General features: G+C 39.0%; 1 protein-coding gene and 1 non-coding gene across 2 annotated transcripts; one reads left to right on the forward strand and one right to left on the reverse strand.

Moving 5' to 3' along the window:
* Positions 1–1915: 1915 nt before the first annotated feature.
* On the forward strand, positions 1916–16672 carry LOC145901451 (uncharacterized). The gene is made up of 28 exons (XM_082989141.1): positions 1916–2043; positions 2799–2962; positions 3436–3460; positions 3533–3625; positions 4116–4235; positions 5167–5286; positions 5547–5666; positions 5946–6059; positions 6451–6570; positions 6814–6936; positions 7388–7496; positions 8802–8937; positions 9495–9615; positions 9911–10014; positions 10469–10604; positions 10906–11077; positions 11505–11614; positions 12175–12310; positions 12570–12663; positions 12734–12835; positions 13083–13282; positions 13462–13657; positions 13918–14070; positions 14491–14653; positions 15320–15453; positions 15704–15826; positions 16107–16206; positions 16323–16672. The coding sequence occupies exons 1-28, from the start codon at positions 1956–1958 to the stop codon at positions 16442–16444; spliced, it is 3498 nt and encodes a 1165-aa protein (XP_082845267.1). The 5' UTR covers positions 1916–1955; the 3' UTR covers positions 16445–16672.
* Trnav-uac (transfer RNA valine (anticodon UAC)) lies at positions 11673–11745 on the reverse strand. The gene has a single exon. It is a non-coding gene; the product is annotated as a tRNA-Val (tRNA).
* Positions 16673–17539: the final 867 nt, after the last annotated feature.

Genomic DNA, 17539 nt, shown 5'->3' on the forward strand with positions numbered 1-17539 from the left:
ACGCTTCATAATAATGGACACGCGCCATTTTGGGTAATCCCCCGGGATTGTATACGTCACAAACGCTAATTGTGTTCGTCATAATGACCTGGTTTGTGTTATCGTCAGTTATTTAGCTACAACAGTTCAGTTTCGGCCGCCGGGAAACCCTTCGATCGACCTGCAACGGGAGATAATTGGGTCACGTGGTAATATGACTGTTGTCTTTGCGCAACCTTTCACGTAAAATCTTATCTCAGGATCTGGGTTTGCAGAATTAAAAATGCCGATGTTTTAACCTCAACCAGTTTTTATGCTAGCATTGTGGAGGTATGAAATCGAACAGTGGTTCTGGGCGACACCGCCAACGCTGTAAGGTTTCGATCAACATCGTAACTGCCGTAAAAATATACCACTGTACTTTTAAGTAACACGCCTCATCCACACTGTATCCGAATCTATTAATATCGATAGTATCACAGTACACATTGTCGTTTTTCCATGACACTTATTCAGAACAAACAACATCCGAAAACAAAATCAGCACCGAATTAAGGTAATTCTTTCAAGTAACCAGAGCCACCTGTTGTTTAAAACTTGAACCGACTTAAAAGTTTGGAGTGCCGCAAACGAATTAAGAAGACCCAAGTTTGCCGTGAGCCTTCAAGGTTTGAGAACCTCCTGAAGCCAATTTTCGTCCCCTATAAACTTCCAGCTTTGACAGGCGGGCAACAAAATCTGATACTTTTCTCGCTTGGGTCGATCGCATTGACCACCGATCTCAATCCCGCCAATCAGGATAATTTGACTTTTAAAAACATGTAAAGTGCACCACCCTATGGGGGTATGTCGTAAAAATTAATTTCCTCTTGGTGTCGCTATGGAGAAGATTGGTGCCTGTGGAGTTCTGATGTCAGTTCTGATTAAGCTGGCGATTTTATAGCAATGACATTGTTGGATTAAATAATAGTATAGGAGTCGTTTTTCATCTGCTGTTATCGTTTCAAATCCACAACGACCCTGTTGTTATTTTTGGACTTAACAATAGAACGTATTATCGCGAAGCGTAAATTTCGGCAAGTTTAAAATGCATCAATTTTATCTGCAATCATCGAGGGAACCAACATTTCATTGCATATCCTGAAACGCACAGCGGAGCATATATACTGGTTGCTTCACTTTGTGTAAAGTAAATGTCTTCGAAACGTCATGGTCCAATCATGTGCTTCAGAAAGACCTTCTGTTTGAACTGTTTTCGAAAGAACACAAAGAAAAAAGAAACCAATGCGGGGAAGGAATTAGGCCACGACACGCATCGCTGCTCATGTGGTCACGCACGAACGAACTATGACGCAGAGATTAGCGTCAAGACAAAGTGAGACTGTTTTTGCCGCTTTCTGCTGCTTGACCGAATTTTTGCCGTTTTGCACTCTCCGTTTCACGTCGGCAGTCAGCTGATAAGGTAACTTGGACAGTCTGCAGGTGTTTTGTTTGAAAACTGATAGCACTAGAAGCACATTGATACTCAAGACAGTAACATACAGTCCTTGGGTAGTATAGGACGGATAAAACGAAACGAATAGTACAATGATACTAATATGAGGAAGTAAGTTTTGATAAGCCAAGAAATGGTTGTGAAGTTAAAGTAACATGTTATTTAAACTAGCAATTAAAATAAAGTCTTTGAAAAAACAACAGTAAGTCTTTGTAAAAACAACAGTACTGAGTATCGTAAGTCACTCGAAGTGTGGCGATGTTGTCAATCGCAAACTCCCCGTTCCATGCAAGTTACAGGAGGATGGGCAGCCTCAAAATAGTGATTCCCACCTCATTTTTGTGCAACCCCGAGGTCACACTTAACAATTGCAACTAGAGTTATAAAATATTAATCATGTGCCTGTAAGTAGAGAGAAACCTGGTTACCCGGCATTTTGTCTCGCAGCTTTAAAATAGGCTTTCAGATTTTCTTCAGATCGATGGGACACCGAGCAATGATGTTTTGCGTCCACATCGTTGTGATATGTGGGATTTTCACGACTTCGGCAATATCTTCACAGGCGTCTGGTGAGATTTATCGACCGATCGCACACCAGTATGACATTAGGAGGATTTTTATAGCAATATAGATATTTCCCCGCGGATTTGAATATTTGCGCCGCATCGATCTGAACGAACGCAAAAGCTGTGGATTTTGACAGTTGCCTTTTAAGCAAGGCGTTTGCAATTATTTAAACGAACCTTGCGATTCGTCGTACTGTTTTTTTTTCAAATTAATTCCTTTACATTTTGCACGAAAAACTTCCACGTACGTGAATAATAATATCAAAAATGTCATAGGCAACGATACAACCGAAAGGGTTATCGAGTCAGGCGCCCATGTGAAGGTGATTCCTTTACAGTGTTTCAGCTCGACACAGGTTCTTTGTCAAACCTATTTTGCATGGAATCCTGTGTTGTTTTGATTAACGTTTTCAATTCTGCGATAATGACGAACTTTAGCGTAACATTGACCTTAGTTGCATTGAAAAATTTGTAGTTAATTTCTGGTGTTGCAACTTTACTTGTGTTGTCGTTTCATTTTGCGCAATTACGTAAGTGAAATGCTAAACTTTTGTACTACATGTTACATCGTTTACCAAAGCAACTCGATTTAATCACCAACGTGAAATGCGAAACTTTCGCATAAAACTTTACGCAATTAAAGGTGAAACTGTTAATAACGTTTGACTGGCAGATAAACTTAATTGATGAAACAAACATAAAAAAAATATTATTTGATGAAAAATAGAAAGTGAAACTAATTGATTTGAAATCCGCAGATGTGTTCCTGGATGCAGAGGAGGCAAATACTTTTCTCCAGAGAAGCAGGAGGAGCAACTCCCTCTTCGAAGAGATTCAACCCGGAAACCAGGAACGTGAATGCGTGGAGGAATCTTGCAGTTATGAGGAAGCCTTTGAGATTTCCGACAACTCTGCCATTGCTGTAAGTCACGACTCACCTCCTATCTTACCTCATGGTTTGAATATCCAACAAGCATTGCTTGTTACACATTGCTTGCGCGTTCCGCTAACTTGTTTGACAATAATTGACAACAGTAGCCAGTGCAATAAGTTTTTCCAGTTGGATGTTATGGTACATACCGATTTGCTTTGCGATTTTGACATGACAAAGTCAGTATGAATGGCACTATGTTGTTCTTCTGCAAATGTTTGACGGTGCATCCAATCAGTGGTTGTGTTCATTATATTTCGATACAGCCAAGATGTACCATCTAGATAGTAACTCATTTTAAATACCGAAACGTCGAACAAACAAGTTTTTCTTTTGCCAGAAGAGCTTTTAATTACAAACATTTTAAATATAAAGTATATTTTTCACTTTTTATGGTAAAATAAATCTTTACCATTCAAACGTTTCTTACTGAAAATGAACTAAAATATAAAATATTTTTTTAGCAAAAGTTTTGGAGTAAGTATAAAGGTATGTATCTGAGAATAATTTGTCATTGAATCTCGGCATGGCAAGTTTACTACATAACGTTTTCAACTGTAGCTTGCAAGACTGAAGTTATTCCAGTCGGAAGAAGGCGTAGACGAAGACAATCGACAAATCAACAGAAAACTCAAATGCGGAGATGCTTAGCTGGTGAGCTTTGCACTATTTTGAACAAGTGGACTTGCAAGAACTTCATACATTAGATTTAAAACTACTGAATTCATTAAAACCCAATTCCAAGCGCTTAAACTAACAAATGACCTAAGTTTGGACTTGCAGATCAGATGTCAGTGACTTGAGGTCGGACGAAATTGCCGATCGGTTTTAACGATTTAACCGAATTTATTTGTTGCTATTTAAGGCGACGAATCGCAGGTTACATCAACTAAACTTTTTAATTTTAATTCAAAAAGTCGTGTGACTTGTGCGATCAGTTGTTTCATTTTAAAGTAGAAATACACGTTGTACTGACGACAGTGGCTTGTGAACTCGTTTTTATTTATTTGGATCAATTTAGAGTAGATTCGTGGTTTGTTCAAATTTGGGAAAGTGTGCACTGAAAATGTCACCTCGAATTGAAAGCTCTTGGTTGAAAATAAAAGTAAAATAAATCCAATTGTTATTGAACTATCATTTTCAGATCCGAACGATTGCCAGCCGGAACCGTGCACAAAAACAAACACTGTATTGTGTCAGGATTTGTTTCAGAGTTTCCAGTGCGTCTGTAGGCCTGGATTTGAGGGAAATCTTTGCGAAAGTGGTGAGGTCTTTTGTTTCCATGATAAGTAATACAGGTTTATTTTGTTGTGAAAGCTTTAAAATTTGGTATAATAAAAAATTGTCACCCAAACAAAACACCCCTTCCCCCCCAGGTTTCCAAAAAGTCCTATATAAATCTTGTGTATTGTTGCACATGAAATGAAAGTAAAATTAGGAACTTGCGCCATTATTTGCTACACGGAATAGTTCGTCCATGTTTAAATATTATGCGGTGAGTTGTTATGGATTACTCGGAGAACAGCGGTCTGTCCCACAGGAAAAACAACTCTGCCATGTTTTATTTATGACCTGATGTTGTAATCCTGGCCCGCCACACATGCATACTCTGGTATATTTGCTGCATTTGTGATGCAAACATGTAAACTGTGTATGGTTCGAGTCTGTGGTTTTTCTGCAGTGTTTTCCGGACCGAAAAGTTAAACTTAATATCTAACATGGTCTCCAGAGAATATAATTTCTGCTGAAGAAGCTCGTTAAACTTTCTGTGGTAACTTAAAATAAATCTGAAAAACGTGCTAGATCCAACACAAACTGGTCGCAATCAACGACCTTTGTTTCAGTGGCATTTGGGAATGGCAGGGAAATATCTCAGTAAATTTAATGTCTTTGAACTACGATGGATTCGACGGTAAAGTGCAATATTAGTTAGGTCGGGAGTTTATTGACGCAGGCTGCCATTTAAAGTGTCCGTCTGCTAACGACCATTGATTTTTGTTTAATTATTCACAAGAACTTGCCACCAGAGAATCTACCTAAGATCACCCAGATTATGACGCTGTGTCTATATTGTACGTGCTTCACAGTTCGTCATACAAAATAAAATCGTGTTTGTGTTCAAAACCAACTTGAGCATTTTTTGTTGTAACCCAAAATAGTAAAAGTTTCTGAAAACTGAATGTGATTTATTTTAGCTGTTGATTACTGCAAGTCTAACGATTGTGCAAAAACTGGAACGGATCGTTGTGAAAGCGCAGCCGGCACGTATCGTTGTGTGTGCAAGCCAGGGTTTACTGGGAATCTCTGCCAAACAAGTATAAATTCGTTTGTATTCTAACATATTTTTCTTCTTGTTTCATTCAAATTTTCTGTTTTAATTTGTTTACTGTTCACATTGATTTGCTTTAACTTACATGTTTAGCATATGAGCTAAAAAAAACAACTTACGGATTGCGTTGTTTGTCAAATGGTAGTCAACTCTTTTTGACATATACTAACTCAGTTACGCTCTACAAACCGATTCATCCCTAGTAAATAATCCAATGCCAATAACGTTTATTTCCTGTCTGTGCAGGTCTGGATCATTGTCTTCGGCGACCATGTGATGCGAGGGGGACGCAAAGTTGTATAAATTCACCCGCTTCCTTTCAGTGTATTTGTAATGACGGTTACACCGGAACCACGTGCGAGACAGGTTGGGGTTGAACTGATTTACCAACAAATCACTCACGCCACGGCTCAACACGTTTGTCGCAAAAATAATCCGTAAATTTCCACAATGGAAAAAACTGTTTCCGAAAGTTGAGCTGAAGAAACCAACTGCATTGTTCTGGTCTTGGCTCTGTTGAAAAGACTGATTATTTATGTTGTTTAGTGTTACACAGCTTATTATATAATTGAAAGAAATCAAGTGCAGTGTAACATAAAATGTGCTTTGAACATTACAAAATAATGGAAATGAAATTGCGCGTAGATATCGACAACTGCGTTGGTTCTCCCTGCCTTAACGGAGGGATTTGTTTGGATGGCCTGAACGGATTTGTTTGTGTTTGCGATGAACTTCACTTCGGTTTTACTTGCGACAAGGGTAGGTTAAGCAATTGTTGTTGTTGCAGCTTTGTAAAATGCTTTGTTTTAAGCTTTTGGGAAAATCGTAAAGTATTTTTATCATAAGTGTGAAAATTACAGTCCATAAGAGTTGCTCATTTGTGTCCCTTTGCTCTGAGTTATGGATAAACCGGAATGTTTGTCGATAGTGTGTGGTAATGCGACAATGCAACTTTCTTTCGGCAATGGTTCTTAGGCAATGGTTCTTATAACCTGGAACCAAGCCTTTTTCCCAGTGGCGCATGGAGTAAGTTTTATAAAATTACATCTATACCAGAAGAGAGTGTGAGAATTCGTTGGTGATTTCAGAAGGGTTTTCTAACTCGCAAAATAAAAAAAAAACGATTCTAATGAAAAGGTACGATTTTTAGAGATAGACGATTGTCGGAACCACGGTTGTTCCGACCATGGGACATGTTTGCCCTCTCCTGACGGGCGTTCGTATTCCTGTCAGTGTGGCGAAGGTTTCCAAGGCCCTAATTGTGACGAAGGTTTGGCATTTTTTTAATATTATAATTGAATTTGCAAAATTCGTCACCGTCTTCATGATTTTATGGTAAACAACATAAGTGATATCGATTTTTCAAATTAAAATCTGCGGACGTAAATCAGTGGCTTGTTGCTTCACATTTCCTGATGTTTTCTTTGGCCAAACTTTTTTTAAATGTTCAAATAACGATCACATGTTATCAGGGTGGTTCGCACGTCGCGTAATTTAACGAATGTTTGGACAGACGTTGATGAATGCTCCGTAGCGACACCGTGCGAACAGGAATGCAAGAACACCATCGGTAGTTACAGATGTTCGTGTGAAGCTGGTTATCTTGTTAACATTCCAGATTTGCATTCCTGCAAAGGTGACAAACAATGTTGTTTTAATAAATCCCCATTGACAAGTGTAGTTTATACTTTTCGCATTGTGACGTAGCTTTGTTTCAACTGCATTAAGTTACTGCACTTATCGACACAAAATCAGTTGCTGGAGTTTAATCTTTGGTAAAACAAATACTTTGTCTCACAGGGTAATTAGTTTTATTGGTATCCTGAACAAAATTTCGACCGTTTAGTCAAATTAGTCAAATCCAGCTCGAACATTGTTGTCAAGTTGGTTTTGTGGTTGTGTAAGGATAAAAACACATTTATAGCCACAATCTTAAACGTTTTGTTTCCGATGATGTCATATCAAACATTATGCTTTGTGGACGGAGTGCTGCAAATAAAACTAGTAAAATATTTATTTTCTCATTGTTTTCAAATGTTGTTTAACGTGGGCAAGGATGAGGATTTCATATTTTGTTTTTCACTCAGATATCGACGAATGTTCCGGGTCTCCTGGGTGCGATTTTAAATGCGTCAACTCTGTGGGAAGTTACGAATGTATTTGTGATATTGGGTATGCCGTCGATAAGCTTTTCGGGTATGTTGGTCGGATATTGAACAGCACATATACGCTCCAGAAATCTTCCGAATGGTGAAAATATTGTTTGTTCCCGAAAGAGAGCTCTATAGATGTTTTATGTCAGAAAAATCATGAATTTTGTATTTTGATTTTTCTTATGTGAAACATCTATAGAACTTTTAGTTTGATCGGTATTTTTAGCTTCACACATATGCCAAGGTCGCGTGGTTCAAGCATGGATCCAGTATAGTTTCTATTATTCTTTTTCCCATCCAAGCATTGTCACTGCGTTTATTCGATTGGGTTAAAAAACAGCTTTCTGTATAACATATGAAAAAGTCTTGTTGAAATATGGCGTATATATTTAACGAAGACCTTGTTGTGAGACAAACGACTTCAGATTTTGTACAAAAGCTGTTGAAAAAAAATCTGTTACCAAGCATTTGTCATCCATACAGCTAACATGAGACACTGATAACATTCCTCGGCTTGAAGCGACCTTTTTTTGTGCTAATTTTCCACATGGGTGCGTGGGTGGTACCTGTTTGGATAAATTTCCGCGAATTCCTTTAAACACGTTTATTAAATTTGTTTGCCGTTTAATCGAGAAGGTCAGGGTCGTTGTAATCTCTATCGAATTGCATTAAACTCGCACTTAAATATTCCTAATACGAAGGATAGGCCATGTCACCATCAACATTAATTGTGTCGCACGTATCTTATTTCCCCTAAAATCCTTTAATGTCTGGCCCAATCCAAACTGCTGTCTCATTGAATTTTAACATCCTAAAAAGCCTCCATTAGTTCTTACCCTATGTACGAGAAAACTAAAATGGATGACCGCAGTGCCTCAAAGTGATTTTGTATTGTGTTAGGGGAATACTGTTTGACGTTTTTTGGGCAAACTATAACTAATTACCTAAAGTTTATTTCAATAAAAATAACGAATTTGATGTTTAAAACGTATAGTTTTATATAAGCTGCAGACAGATGACCACTGTTTCGACCTAAAAGGTCTCATCAGTGCAGCTGGTGTGACTAAAGGACGACTTTTGCTGACCAAACGGCCAAGCAAAGGCTGGCCATCTGTCTGCAGCTTATACACAATTCATATTATTGGCTCCACATTGCTTATCGTATAGTTTTATATTTGAGAAATCTATACCGAGCACTAAAACACACCAACAGTTTGTTCGCCCGACGCCACGTTCATTTTTTATCGAAAACCAGAGTTTTAACTTAGTTTTTAACAAGCTACAGTCAAAACGTCTTTCAGAATATGTAAGTGATGACTTAATGAATAGCACAGACATGTCATTGCAGACGATATTGCGAAGATGTAGATGAATGTCGTACGAACAATGGCGGGTGCGCGGGAAAGTGCGTGAACGGTCTTGGATCTTACATCTGCACTTGCTTCAACGGTTATGAATCGCAGGATGGCGGTAGAGCGTGCACGGTAAGAAATACTTGTTTGGCAAATTTAAACGCAATCGTTGTGACTTTTAAATAATAGTATTCTTATGCAGTGTGTTAGTAACAATTGATCCATGAACTGTAATTGACACATAGCTTCACTGAAAGGTGTCGCCCATATTGCAACGTATAGTTATTGCGACACGAGTCTCGCTTTTTACGTTTGTCCCGCCTTTTTTACGTTACAAAACTGCTCCACACTTTAATGGAATAGTATACCGACTGCCTGTTGCATTGCTACCAATGACGACCTAAAAATATTCACATTATTCAAGTTTTAATTTTAGTGCTAATTTACTTCCAACACCGGTTAAAAGCAAGCTTTTCCACCTTTGTGTTTAACATTCCAGTGTCGGAAGTGTGTACCCCCCAAAAAGTCATTTGATGATACGTAATATGTATGTATGGATGTTCCGCCTCTACGTTCAAAAAGTCTGGTCACTTTACGTAACCGGTCAAAATTAGTCGTAGATTTAGTTTTAATATTTAGTGGCAATGTTGACCACCATTTTATGCATTTACTGAGTTTCGCACCCACAGGACATTGATGAATGCAACCGCAACCACGGATGTGAATACACTTGCATCAACCACCCGGGTTCATACGAATGCACTTGCCCTGACGGCTACAAACTTAACTACGACAAGAAAACATGCAGAGGTATCTTGTAAAATGCAATATCCTCTTGCGAGAAAAAAATATATTGGCAAGTGTAGGCGCCAAGCGGTTGATGTTGCAATTTTTCGGGGGTTCAAAAAAGTTATATATCCCATACTTTAGGCTGCACCCCCTTTTTATAGGGCCTTGTTTCGTCATTTTTTTTTACCTCACCTGGATTTGAACCCAGGATATCCTGGCCACGAGTCCTGGTCAGTATTTCTGTTAGGTATATAGGTCGCGCGCTTGACCGATTGTTTCCAACCGCCCTCCCAATCTAATTGACTTTTCTTCGCAGACATAAACGAATGCTCACTGCCAACTCCACCTTGTGATCAGAAATGCAGAAATGCTCCTGGGACGTACACATGTTCTTGTAACAGAGGTTACACACTGAATGAGGTTGGTGTTTATAGGTTGCCAATAACAACCAATATAGCAACCACACTGGACGATAGTTTGAGCTGTTTGACATATTTTAGCCCATAATGCTTAAGTTTGTCTGTATTGAACTTTATTTCTTGCATTTGTTGGAAATCTTTGTTATAAACACGGTACGTCAGCAGGGCTTTCCAAACTTTTTCCTCCCCAATTTCTTTCATTTCACTTAATGAAAATTTGTCGATACCCCCTGGTGTTGGCATAGTCACCTAATTTTTAAATTAAAAAAAATTTTTAATGCGTTGTTTTTTTTTGCATGAATTAGGACTGGACAATAACACGTTAAAGCGACCATGTAAAAAGTCGAACAAATTTTCCAATTTTGTTGAAACATAAATTTATGCTAGTTTTGTTTATTTTGGGTCTTGTCAAGTCCATATGTATTTTGTGGGTGGAAATTGATTGTGTTGCGCAGGAGACAAGCCATTGTGACGACATAAACGAGTGCTCGGTCGAGTTAAAGAAATGTTCGGACATTTGCATAAATACAGAGGGATCATTTCGATGCGAATGTGAAACCGGATACGAACTTGTTGGAACAAGGTGTTTCAGTAAGAAAAAATGTGGAAACCGTACAACCCCTTATCGAGCCTGCTGTGTAAACAGTGAAATAACCTGAGTGGGCTTGGGATTTGAAAGTATTGTGACGTAAAATAACTACGAGAAGCATTTCAAAATCAGTTCGTTAGCGAAACATTTACTTTTACTTAAATTCTTAAATGAAAACGGCTTTTGCTTCGTCAAATTTTGAAATCTTGTATCACATAATACCTTGGCGTTTACCTACACTACTAAGTACTACTTAAATGGTGATAAAAGAAATTCGTACGGGATGTTTCTTGTTTTTTCCAGATATTAACGATTGCAAGAGCAGTCCCTGCGTTCATGGTCGCTGCTTCGACGCCGTGAATTCATTCTCTTGTACTTGTAGCTTCGGCTGGGCTGGAGATCTGTGTGACGTCACCAGTGACGCATGCAGTGACGCACCTTGCGTCCATGGAGAATGTGAGGTCTCTGGTGTAAGGTATATGTCTTACCGATCACGTTTCTTTGGTTCAGCAGTTTCGTTTTCTTTATTTATTGTTCCGACTTCCGGTCAGCACGGGTCTGACGTCACAATGCTGCAGGTAAAGATTGCCTGAAAATACATTGGTTTAAATTGGAGTTCTTCAATAAAACACATGTAGCGAAGCGAAACAATCCTTTGCGGGAAACATTTTACCTTAGGCAAAGCAAAAATTATCGAAGAATGTAGGAACTTAGCACCAATCTTTACCTGCAGCATTGTGACGTCAGGCCCATTGGTGATGTGAAATCGGAACCATGACATTTATTATCTGTTTCTTTATTCTGGGTAACTTTAGGTATTGTTTTTCAGTCAATTGCAACCCATGTTCTTATTATAATATTGGATAAAATTGAACATTGAATAAATTCTGTCCGTTTTTCAGCTACACTTGCACATGTGATGCAGGATACACTGGATGGAATTGTGATGAAGACATCAATGAGTGTGAATCTAACACCGCAACTTGCAGTGGACAATGCCAAAACACGCCAGGTAATGCAAAAAATACGTCAATGCAAAGAAAAGACGAAACGAATGAAGTTTGAAAAAGTAGTTCCAGTGGGGTTCGAACCCACGACCTTCTGCGTGTAAAGCAGACGTGATAACCACTACACTATGGAACTAGACGTCAGTTGTGGAGCCATGGCGCCATTATATCCGAGAATCAGTTGTCCATAACATCGATTGAGTTGATTGGTCAATTTGTTTCGTTAATGTTTGCAAGTTATTTGCTATTAGCTGGCAAACGTTTTTTGCCAGTACCGTGTCACGCTCGATAATATTTTTTTCACACAACTATTTTAACATGCGTTGCGATAAACCATGTCAATTTGATATCATAGGGCCATGGGAACAAATAAAAATTAGATTCATATTGTGACATGAATATCCGATGTCACTTTCTTTTTAGTTTTAAGCTATGGTATGTTGTCCCTCTTTATCCTCTTTTTGCAATTTTACAACTGATAAGAACATAAGGTCATACTATAGGATACGCACGTTGTCCACCTATTATGATGTTTATAACTGGGACCTATGCAATGCATCTCCAGGTTCGTACACTTGCCTATGCGGTGAAGGATTCACTGGCACTGGTGAAACGTGCGTTGACGTTAATGAATGTGAAGACACCAACATATGTGAGAATGAGTGCGTCAATACCCAAGGTTCATTTATGTGCATGTGCAGGTAAGTCGGTTTTGTATAACTCTTTTTTGCCTAATATATGTCACACGTCCTCTGCTCACAAACTGCTCAGTTATTTAAAATCAGTTATTACTTTAACTTCGTCATGTAAACCTTGCTTGTGTTGCAATCCTCAACACGCAATGGTCGACTTGATGTTTAACTAATTTGAAACTTTAGTTTTTGTAAAAATGATAATATCATTAGTTAAATAAATTCAACCTACATCGATAAATCCCATTTTAGGTTTTTTGTTTTGTAGTCCAGGGTTCACAGGCAATTTGCCAAACTGCATTGACGTTGACGAGTGTTTAACTCAGACAAGCTCTTGCACTCAGGATTGTGTAAATAGCATAGTAAGCAAATTTATAACAGTGTGTGTGTGCAAAGATTCGTGTCAGTATGTAACCGCTCCGAACTATGTAGGGTTCTTACGAATGTGCTTGCACAGAGGGTTACGTCTTAAACGGAACCGACAGCTGCACAGATATTGACGAATGTACTTTGGGGGAATCACCGTGTTCGGAGGTATACGACATGTTTTTAACATTCTGTGTGCTGAAACGAAGTATTGTTGGTTTTGCAGTTGATACGAAATCGGGCAATTATAATGGCTTTTGTTAAATATAACCCCTTCAACAAAACACACTAAACTGAATAGTAGCTTGCAATTCTATGAGTATTGCAATAGTTATATCAACTGTGCTTTGCAATCTCAAAATCCCATTAGAGTACAACCATCTCTAATCCTTAGTATTTACGTATTCTACTCCAGGTTTGCGTTAACACGCCTGGTTCGTACAAATGTACCTGCCCACCTGGTCATCGTCTCAATGACGACGGCGTCACGTGCATGGCAATAGCTGGTTGCCAGGGCAATCCCAATGTGACGTATACGGGCACAGATCACCTCGTGTTGGGGATTAAGAGCCAAGATTACGTCAGCAAGAAGTTGCGTTCGGCCTTGAAAAACAAGTGCGTGATTGGTTGCCCAAATCTGTGTTAACTGCTTTGTTTCTTGTTTTACAACATTTAATTTTCTGTTCTTGTGGAATACGCTGCATTTAAATCAAAATTTAAGATACATAATATTAAATACCATAGATTTGTGGGCAATTTAAGGCTCATTGTAACTCCAACGTTGTCATTGAAAGGTTTTACTTTGTTGCGCGTTTCCGCACCACTGCGCAAGTTGGCATTGTCATGGGAATCGCCGACCAATCAGGTGAAAGCAGTGCTTATATAATGATAAGTATGGGAAACATACGAGCAGGGATAACGTGTGGTGGGGATTACACTGAGCTCGTGCCCAACCCGGATGTATACGTGGCTGACGGTGCTTGGCACGTGGTAAGTGACGTCACCTACTGTTTATGATGTGAACTACGGTTGTTAATAAAACCATAAGGTGTTCTTATAGTACGTTTAAGCAGTTACAAGGGCATGCAACAATAACGTAGGAAAGGTTTTGTATCAAAATATAAAAGGTGCGTAGGCTTACCGGGATTCGAACCTAAATCCTGATCAAGAATCACGATCAGGTTTTCTGCTTGGTACATGGGTCGAGCGCCTTGAGCGATGTTGTCAATTACTTTGACCTTTTCTTCAAGGTGAAACTTCGTGCGACCAAATCGTCAGCGAAACTCATAGTGGACAAAAACACCAAGTCACGTGGTGCCATCTCCGGCTCATCGTTTTATTCCAAGGGAACACTGTTGCACATTGGGGGAGTCCCCTCCAACCACACTTTCGCCATGCAGTTGGTAAATAGTGGAAGGCAGCCCTAATAAACATAAAAACATAGACGTTTCGCATCGTATACACATTGCGTTATGATACTAAATCTAAGCTGCAGTGTCGGCTTCTATGCCCAAACTCGTATATTTTAAATGGAGTTGGCCTTAGACCGTATAGGTATATTTAATAACCAATGTTAAAAGTGATTTGAAACCACATGCCCAACTAGCTCGAAACGAAGCTTACTTTCCTAATGAACTTATAGGCAAGAACTCCAGTCGTTTGTGACCCATACAACCTGATGAACAAAGTCATCCATTAGCTTTCATAGCCAACATAATTATGTTTTGTTTTCACAAATATCGATAACTTGAATATCACATTTATGACGTCGTAACTGACAATTTTACAAACATTTTTGACCAGCAGAGAATTTTGTCATGCAGGGAAGTGATCTTTACTTCAAAGGTTGTTTCGCAAGCGTCCAAACGAAACCAAAAATGTTATGGACGCCTTCAAAACGATCCGTGTACAACAGTCACATCGGTTGCGTTGCCAACCTTGCCACAGATGGAGTTTATTTCTATGGAACCGGTTATGCAAAGTTTGGTGAGTACAAACTATATGTGTCACAGACCAATGTTAATTATACTGCGGCCACACTTAATTAATCCCAACTATAGTGAAATTGTTAAATAAATTCATTCAAGTGCCAAATTTGTCTTTTTTCAAGGAATTTGGCTTAAAAAAGTATGTGGCCTATTTTTCAATATGTCCATGTGAAAGCCTATTACCGTATTTACTCGATTGTAAGCCGCGGCTTGTAAAGCTTTTTAACCTACAGTTTGTGATGCTTACAATCGGAGGCGGCTTACGCTATTTAATGTCACGCCGATATTTATCTGCGGCTCTGAGTTTCAATGAAATTCACCTTTCAACTCGCTGTGCCTAACCAGAATACGTTTTATCAAACACAGTTATCAGCGTACCTGACAATTTTAAACGCCATATTTATTGACAATTATTCTTGAAGGGCACCTAAGTTTGCCTTTAACGTTTATGCGGCTTACATTAATTTTTCAACACCGTCGAATGCGGCTTACAAACGAGTAATTATGATAGATAAACATTGAGTAATTTGTGTCATTGCCAGTAAATTGTCATTCGTCGGTTACGGGCAATTGTTCCGCATATAAATTGTATGCTCTGTAAGAGTTGTATTATCGAAATGATAACAGTTAGACGTACTGTAACAAAATAACTGCTTCAATTTAGACGCAGGACAGTACAGGGAATTTTTGGATTTTAAACTCCGAGTGAAAGTGCGTACAAGTGTTGGAGATGGATTAATTGTGTCTGGTTCAACGAGGAATAGGGGCACATACTATGTCAAGCTTGAAAACGGGCAGGTATTGCCGTAAATCTATTCTTATATACTTGTTACTTCAACCAATTAACACTGACACGACAATTGTGATAAGGCAATCCAAACTGCATTGCAGCAGGCAATATATTCTACCTTGTGGTAAAAAGGTCAATCACCTGGTATATTTAATTGATTAAAATTTCTGTTTTGTCTTACAGATTAATAACTAAATATGACAGCTTAAACACACAAGCATGCTATATTTTTACCACTAGTTCGATACAACTATATAGGTGGTGGCGGAAGTGAAGAGTCGAACAGGGGCCATCTTGCAGTCGGCAGTTTATGAAAATCAAGAGAAAATGTTGTGCGATGGATTATGGATGACAATAGATTGCCGGGTGTCAGGAGGAAAGGTTGTACCCAGTTATTGTGTTTTGTGATTCCCTATTTATTTCCCTATGTTAATTTTTTGTGTTTTGTGTGCATTGAGTTATAAACTATAGAATTCATGAGGTAAGATATTGAATGATGTAATTTAAAATTCCTGAAAAAATATTTTCGACATCGGGTGAAGTTTTATCCGTTTAAACGGTTTGTTACAACCCGCCCAAATTTTCAGCGTTATTTGTTTGCATGAATATTGGCCGACGCAGTAATTAGCGTGAAACCGTACAAATCCAATATACTTTCCAGATCAATTTGTATGTTGATGGAAAAAGTGCATTGAAAGTTAAACGTGGACCAAGAGTTCTCTTTAACACAAGAACAAGTCTTTTCGTCGGTGGACTAAAAGGTTTAAGAAGGCATCAGTCTTGAGTTTATGATTGTTTTCGTGCTTACAAATGCCTAGTTTTGTTTGGACCACAAAGTCGAGGTTTTACGATAATACCCTAGGTTTATTTTTGCCAGGCGGAGCCTTGCCGCACTTTAAAGGCAGCATGAAGAGACTTCGCATCAACGACGTCGCTCTTGACATCCGGGACTCCAACGATTACGACGGTGTCAACATGATGGGGATTCCCCCTCGATAAACAATTGCCCGCTTTATTTTTATTCGTGTTTTTGCCAGTGTTAGTACGTTCGGGCTGAAGCTCTCGTAAGTATATTGTTTATTATGGCCGCGCTGTGTTTAAGCGTCACGTGACGCAGGGACATATACTGAGGGGGCTGGTTGTAATTTTACCCAACGTTGGAACTTGAATAAATGCAGTGAAAACGTTATTCCGATAATGATTCCAAATAAAAAGTACAAGCAATGAGTTGTAAGGGAATGGTCAAGTGATTATGGGAGAGATTTGTAAATACTTCTGATAGGTTTGCAGGTATGACAGTCCAGGCATTGTGGCTTGGCTGGATCAGCCACTTTTTCCTGACAAGATAGGCTACCAAGCCTGTAAACCTAATGATCGCGATACGATAGCTGTGATCGCCAAGCAGGGACCTGCGCAGTGGGGCGATCCTGCCTGTCATGTCATTCCATGTAATATTACCACATCTGATAGTTCAGTCCTGTCTTTGTTTTGCTTGTCTCTGCATTTGCTTGCCCGCTTTTGTGGGCGCTTTTAGTCGTAACTCAGTCAGTTGGTTAGCCTACAGCAGTGTTCGAAACGTTTGCTTTATCGTGATTAGCTTTGGCTTTCCTTTTCCGTGTAATTAACACGTAATTAAAAAGTTTTCATACCTAATATCTTTGTTACGTTGCTGTTGTTGCCAGGCGTATTGAAATTAAATAATTTGTTCTTCTAGCACATGCCACGGGTATTAATAATGCTATTGGAGGTACATACGTCAGGTCTTTTCCTGACAACAGTGCGGGATTTGAGTACCCAAATCTGCGTCAGGAAGGATTTGCAAAAATTACCTAACTGCATAAATGTAAGGGATTTTGAATATGACACATCTTAAATAGATATATACCGGTAGTTGCCACGCCAGAGACATGAAAAAAAGGCCATTACCGTAACGTCCTAAGAAATTTGGGTCTCAAATAAGGAACGTGCATTATTAGTTATGCTATAAACCCTGTACCAGACACCCAGACAATAACGGACGAGGGATCACGGCCAGCAGTGGGAGGTGAACGGTTTGTGACAGTTTATTGGCCTTCCGGCCGTGCTGTCTAAAAT

The sequence above is a fragment of the Ascidia mentula genome, chromosome 5 (genome assembly GCF_947561715.1).
Source record: "Ascidia mentula chromosome 5, kaAscMent1.1, whole genome shotgun sequence".
Classification (NCBI taxonomy): domain Eukaryota; kingdom Metazoa; phylum Chordata; class Ascidiacea; order Phlebobranchia; family Ascidiidae; genus Ascidia; species Ascidia mentula.

Excerpts from the sequence above, each read along its gene's own strand:
- LOC145901451 (XM_082989141.1), top strand. The coding sequence starts at position 1,956 with ATGGGACACCGAGCAATGATGTTTTGCGTCCACATCGTTGTGATATGT. Across the intron at positions 2,963-3,435 it reads CCGACAACTCTGCCATTGCT|CAAAAGTTTTGGAGTAAGTA; the intron begins GTAAGTCACGAC and ends ATATTTTTTTAG. Across the intron at positions 15,454-15,703 it reads TCAAGCTTGAAAACGGGCAG|GTGGTGGCGGAAGTGAAGAG; the intron begins GTATTGCCGTAA and ends ACAACTATATAG.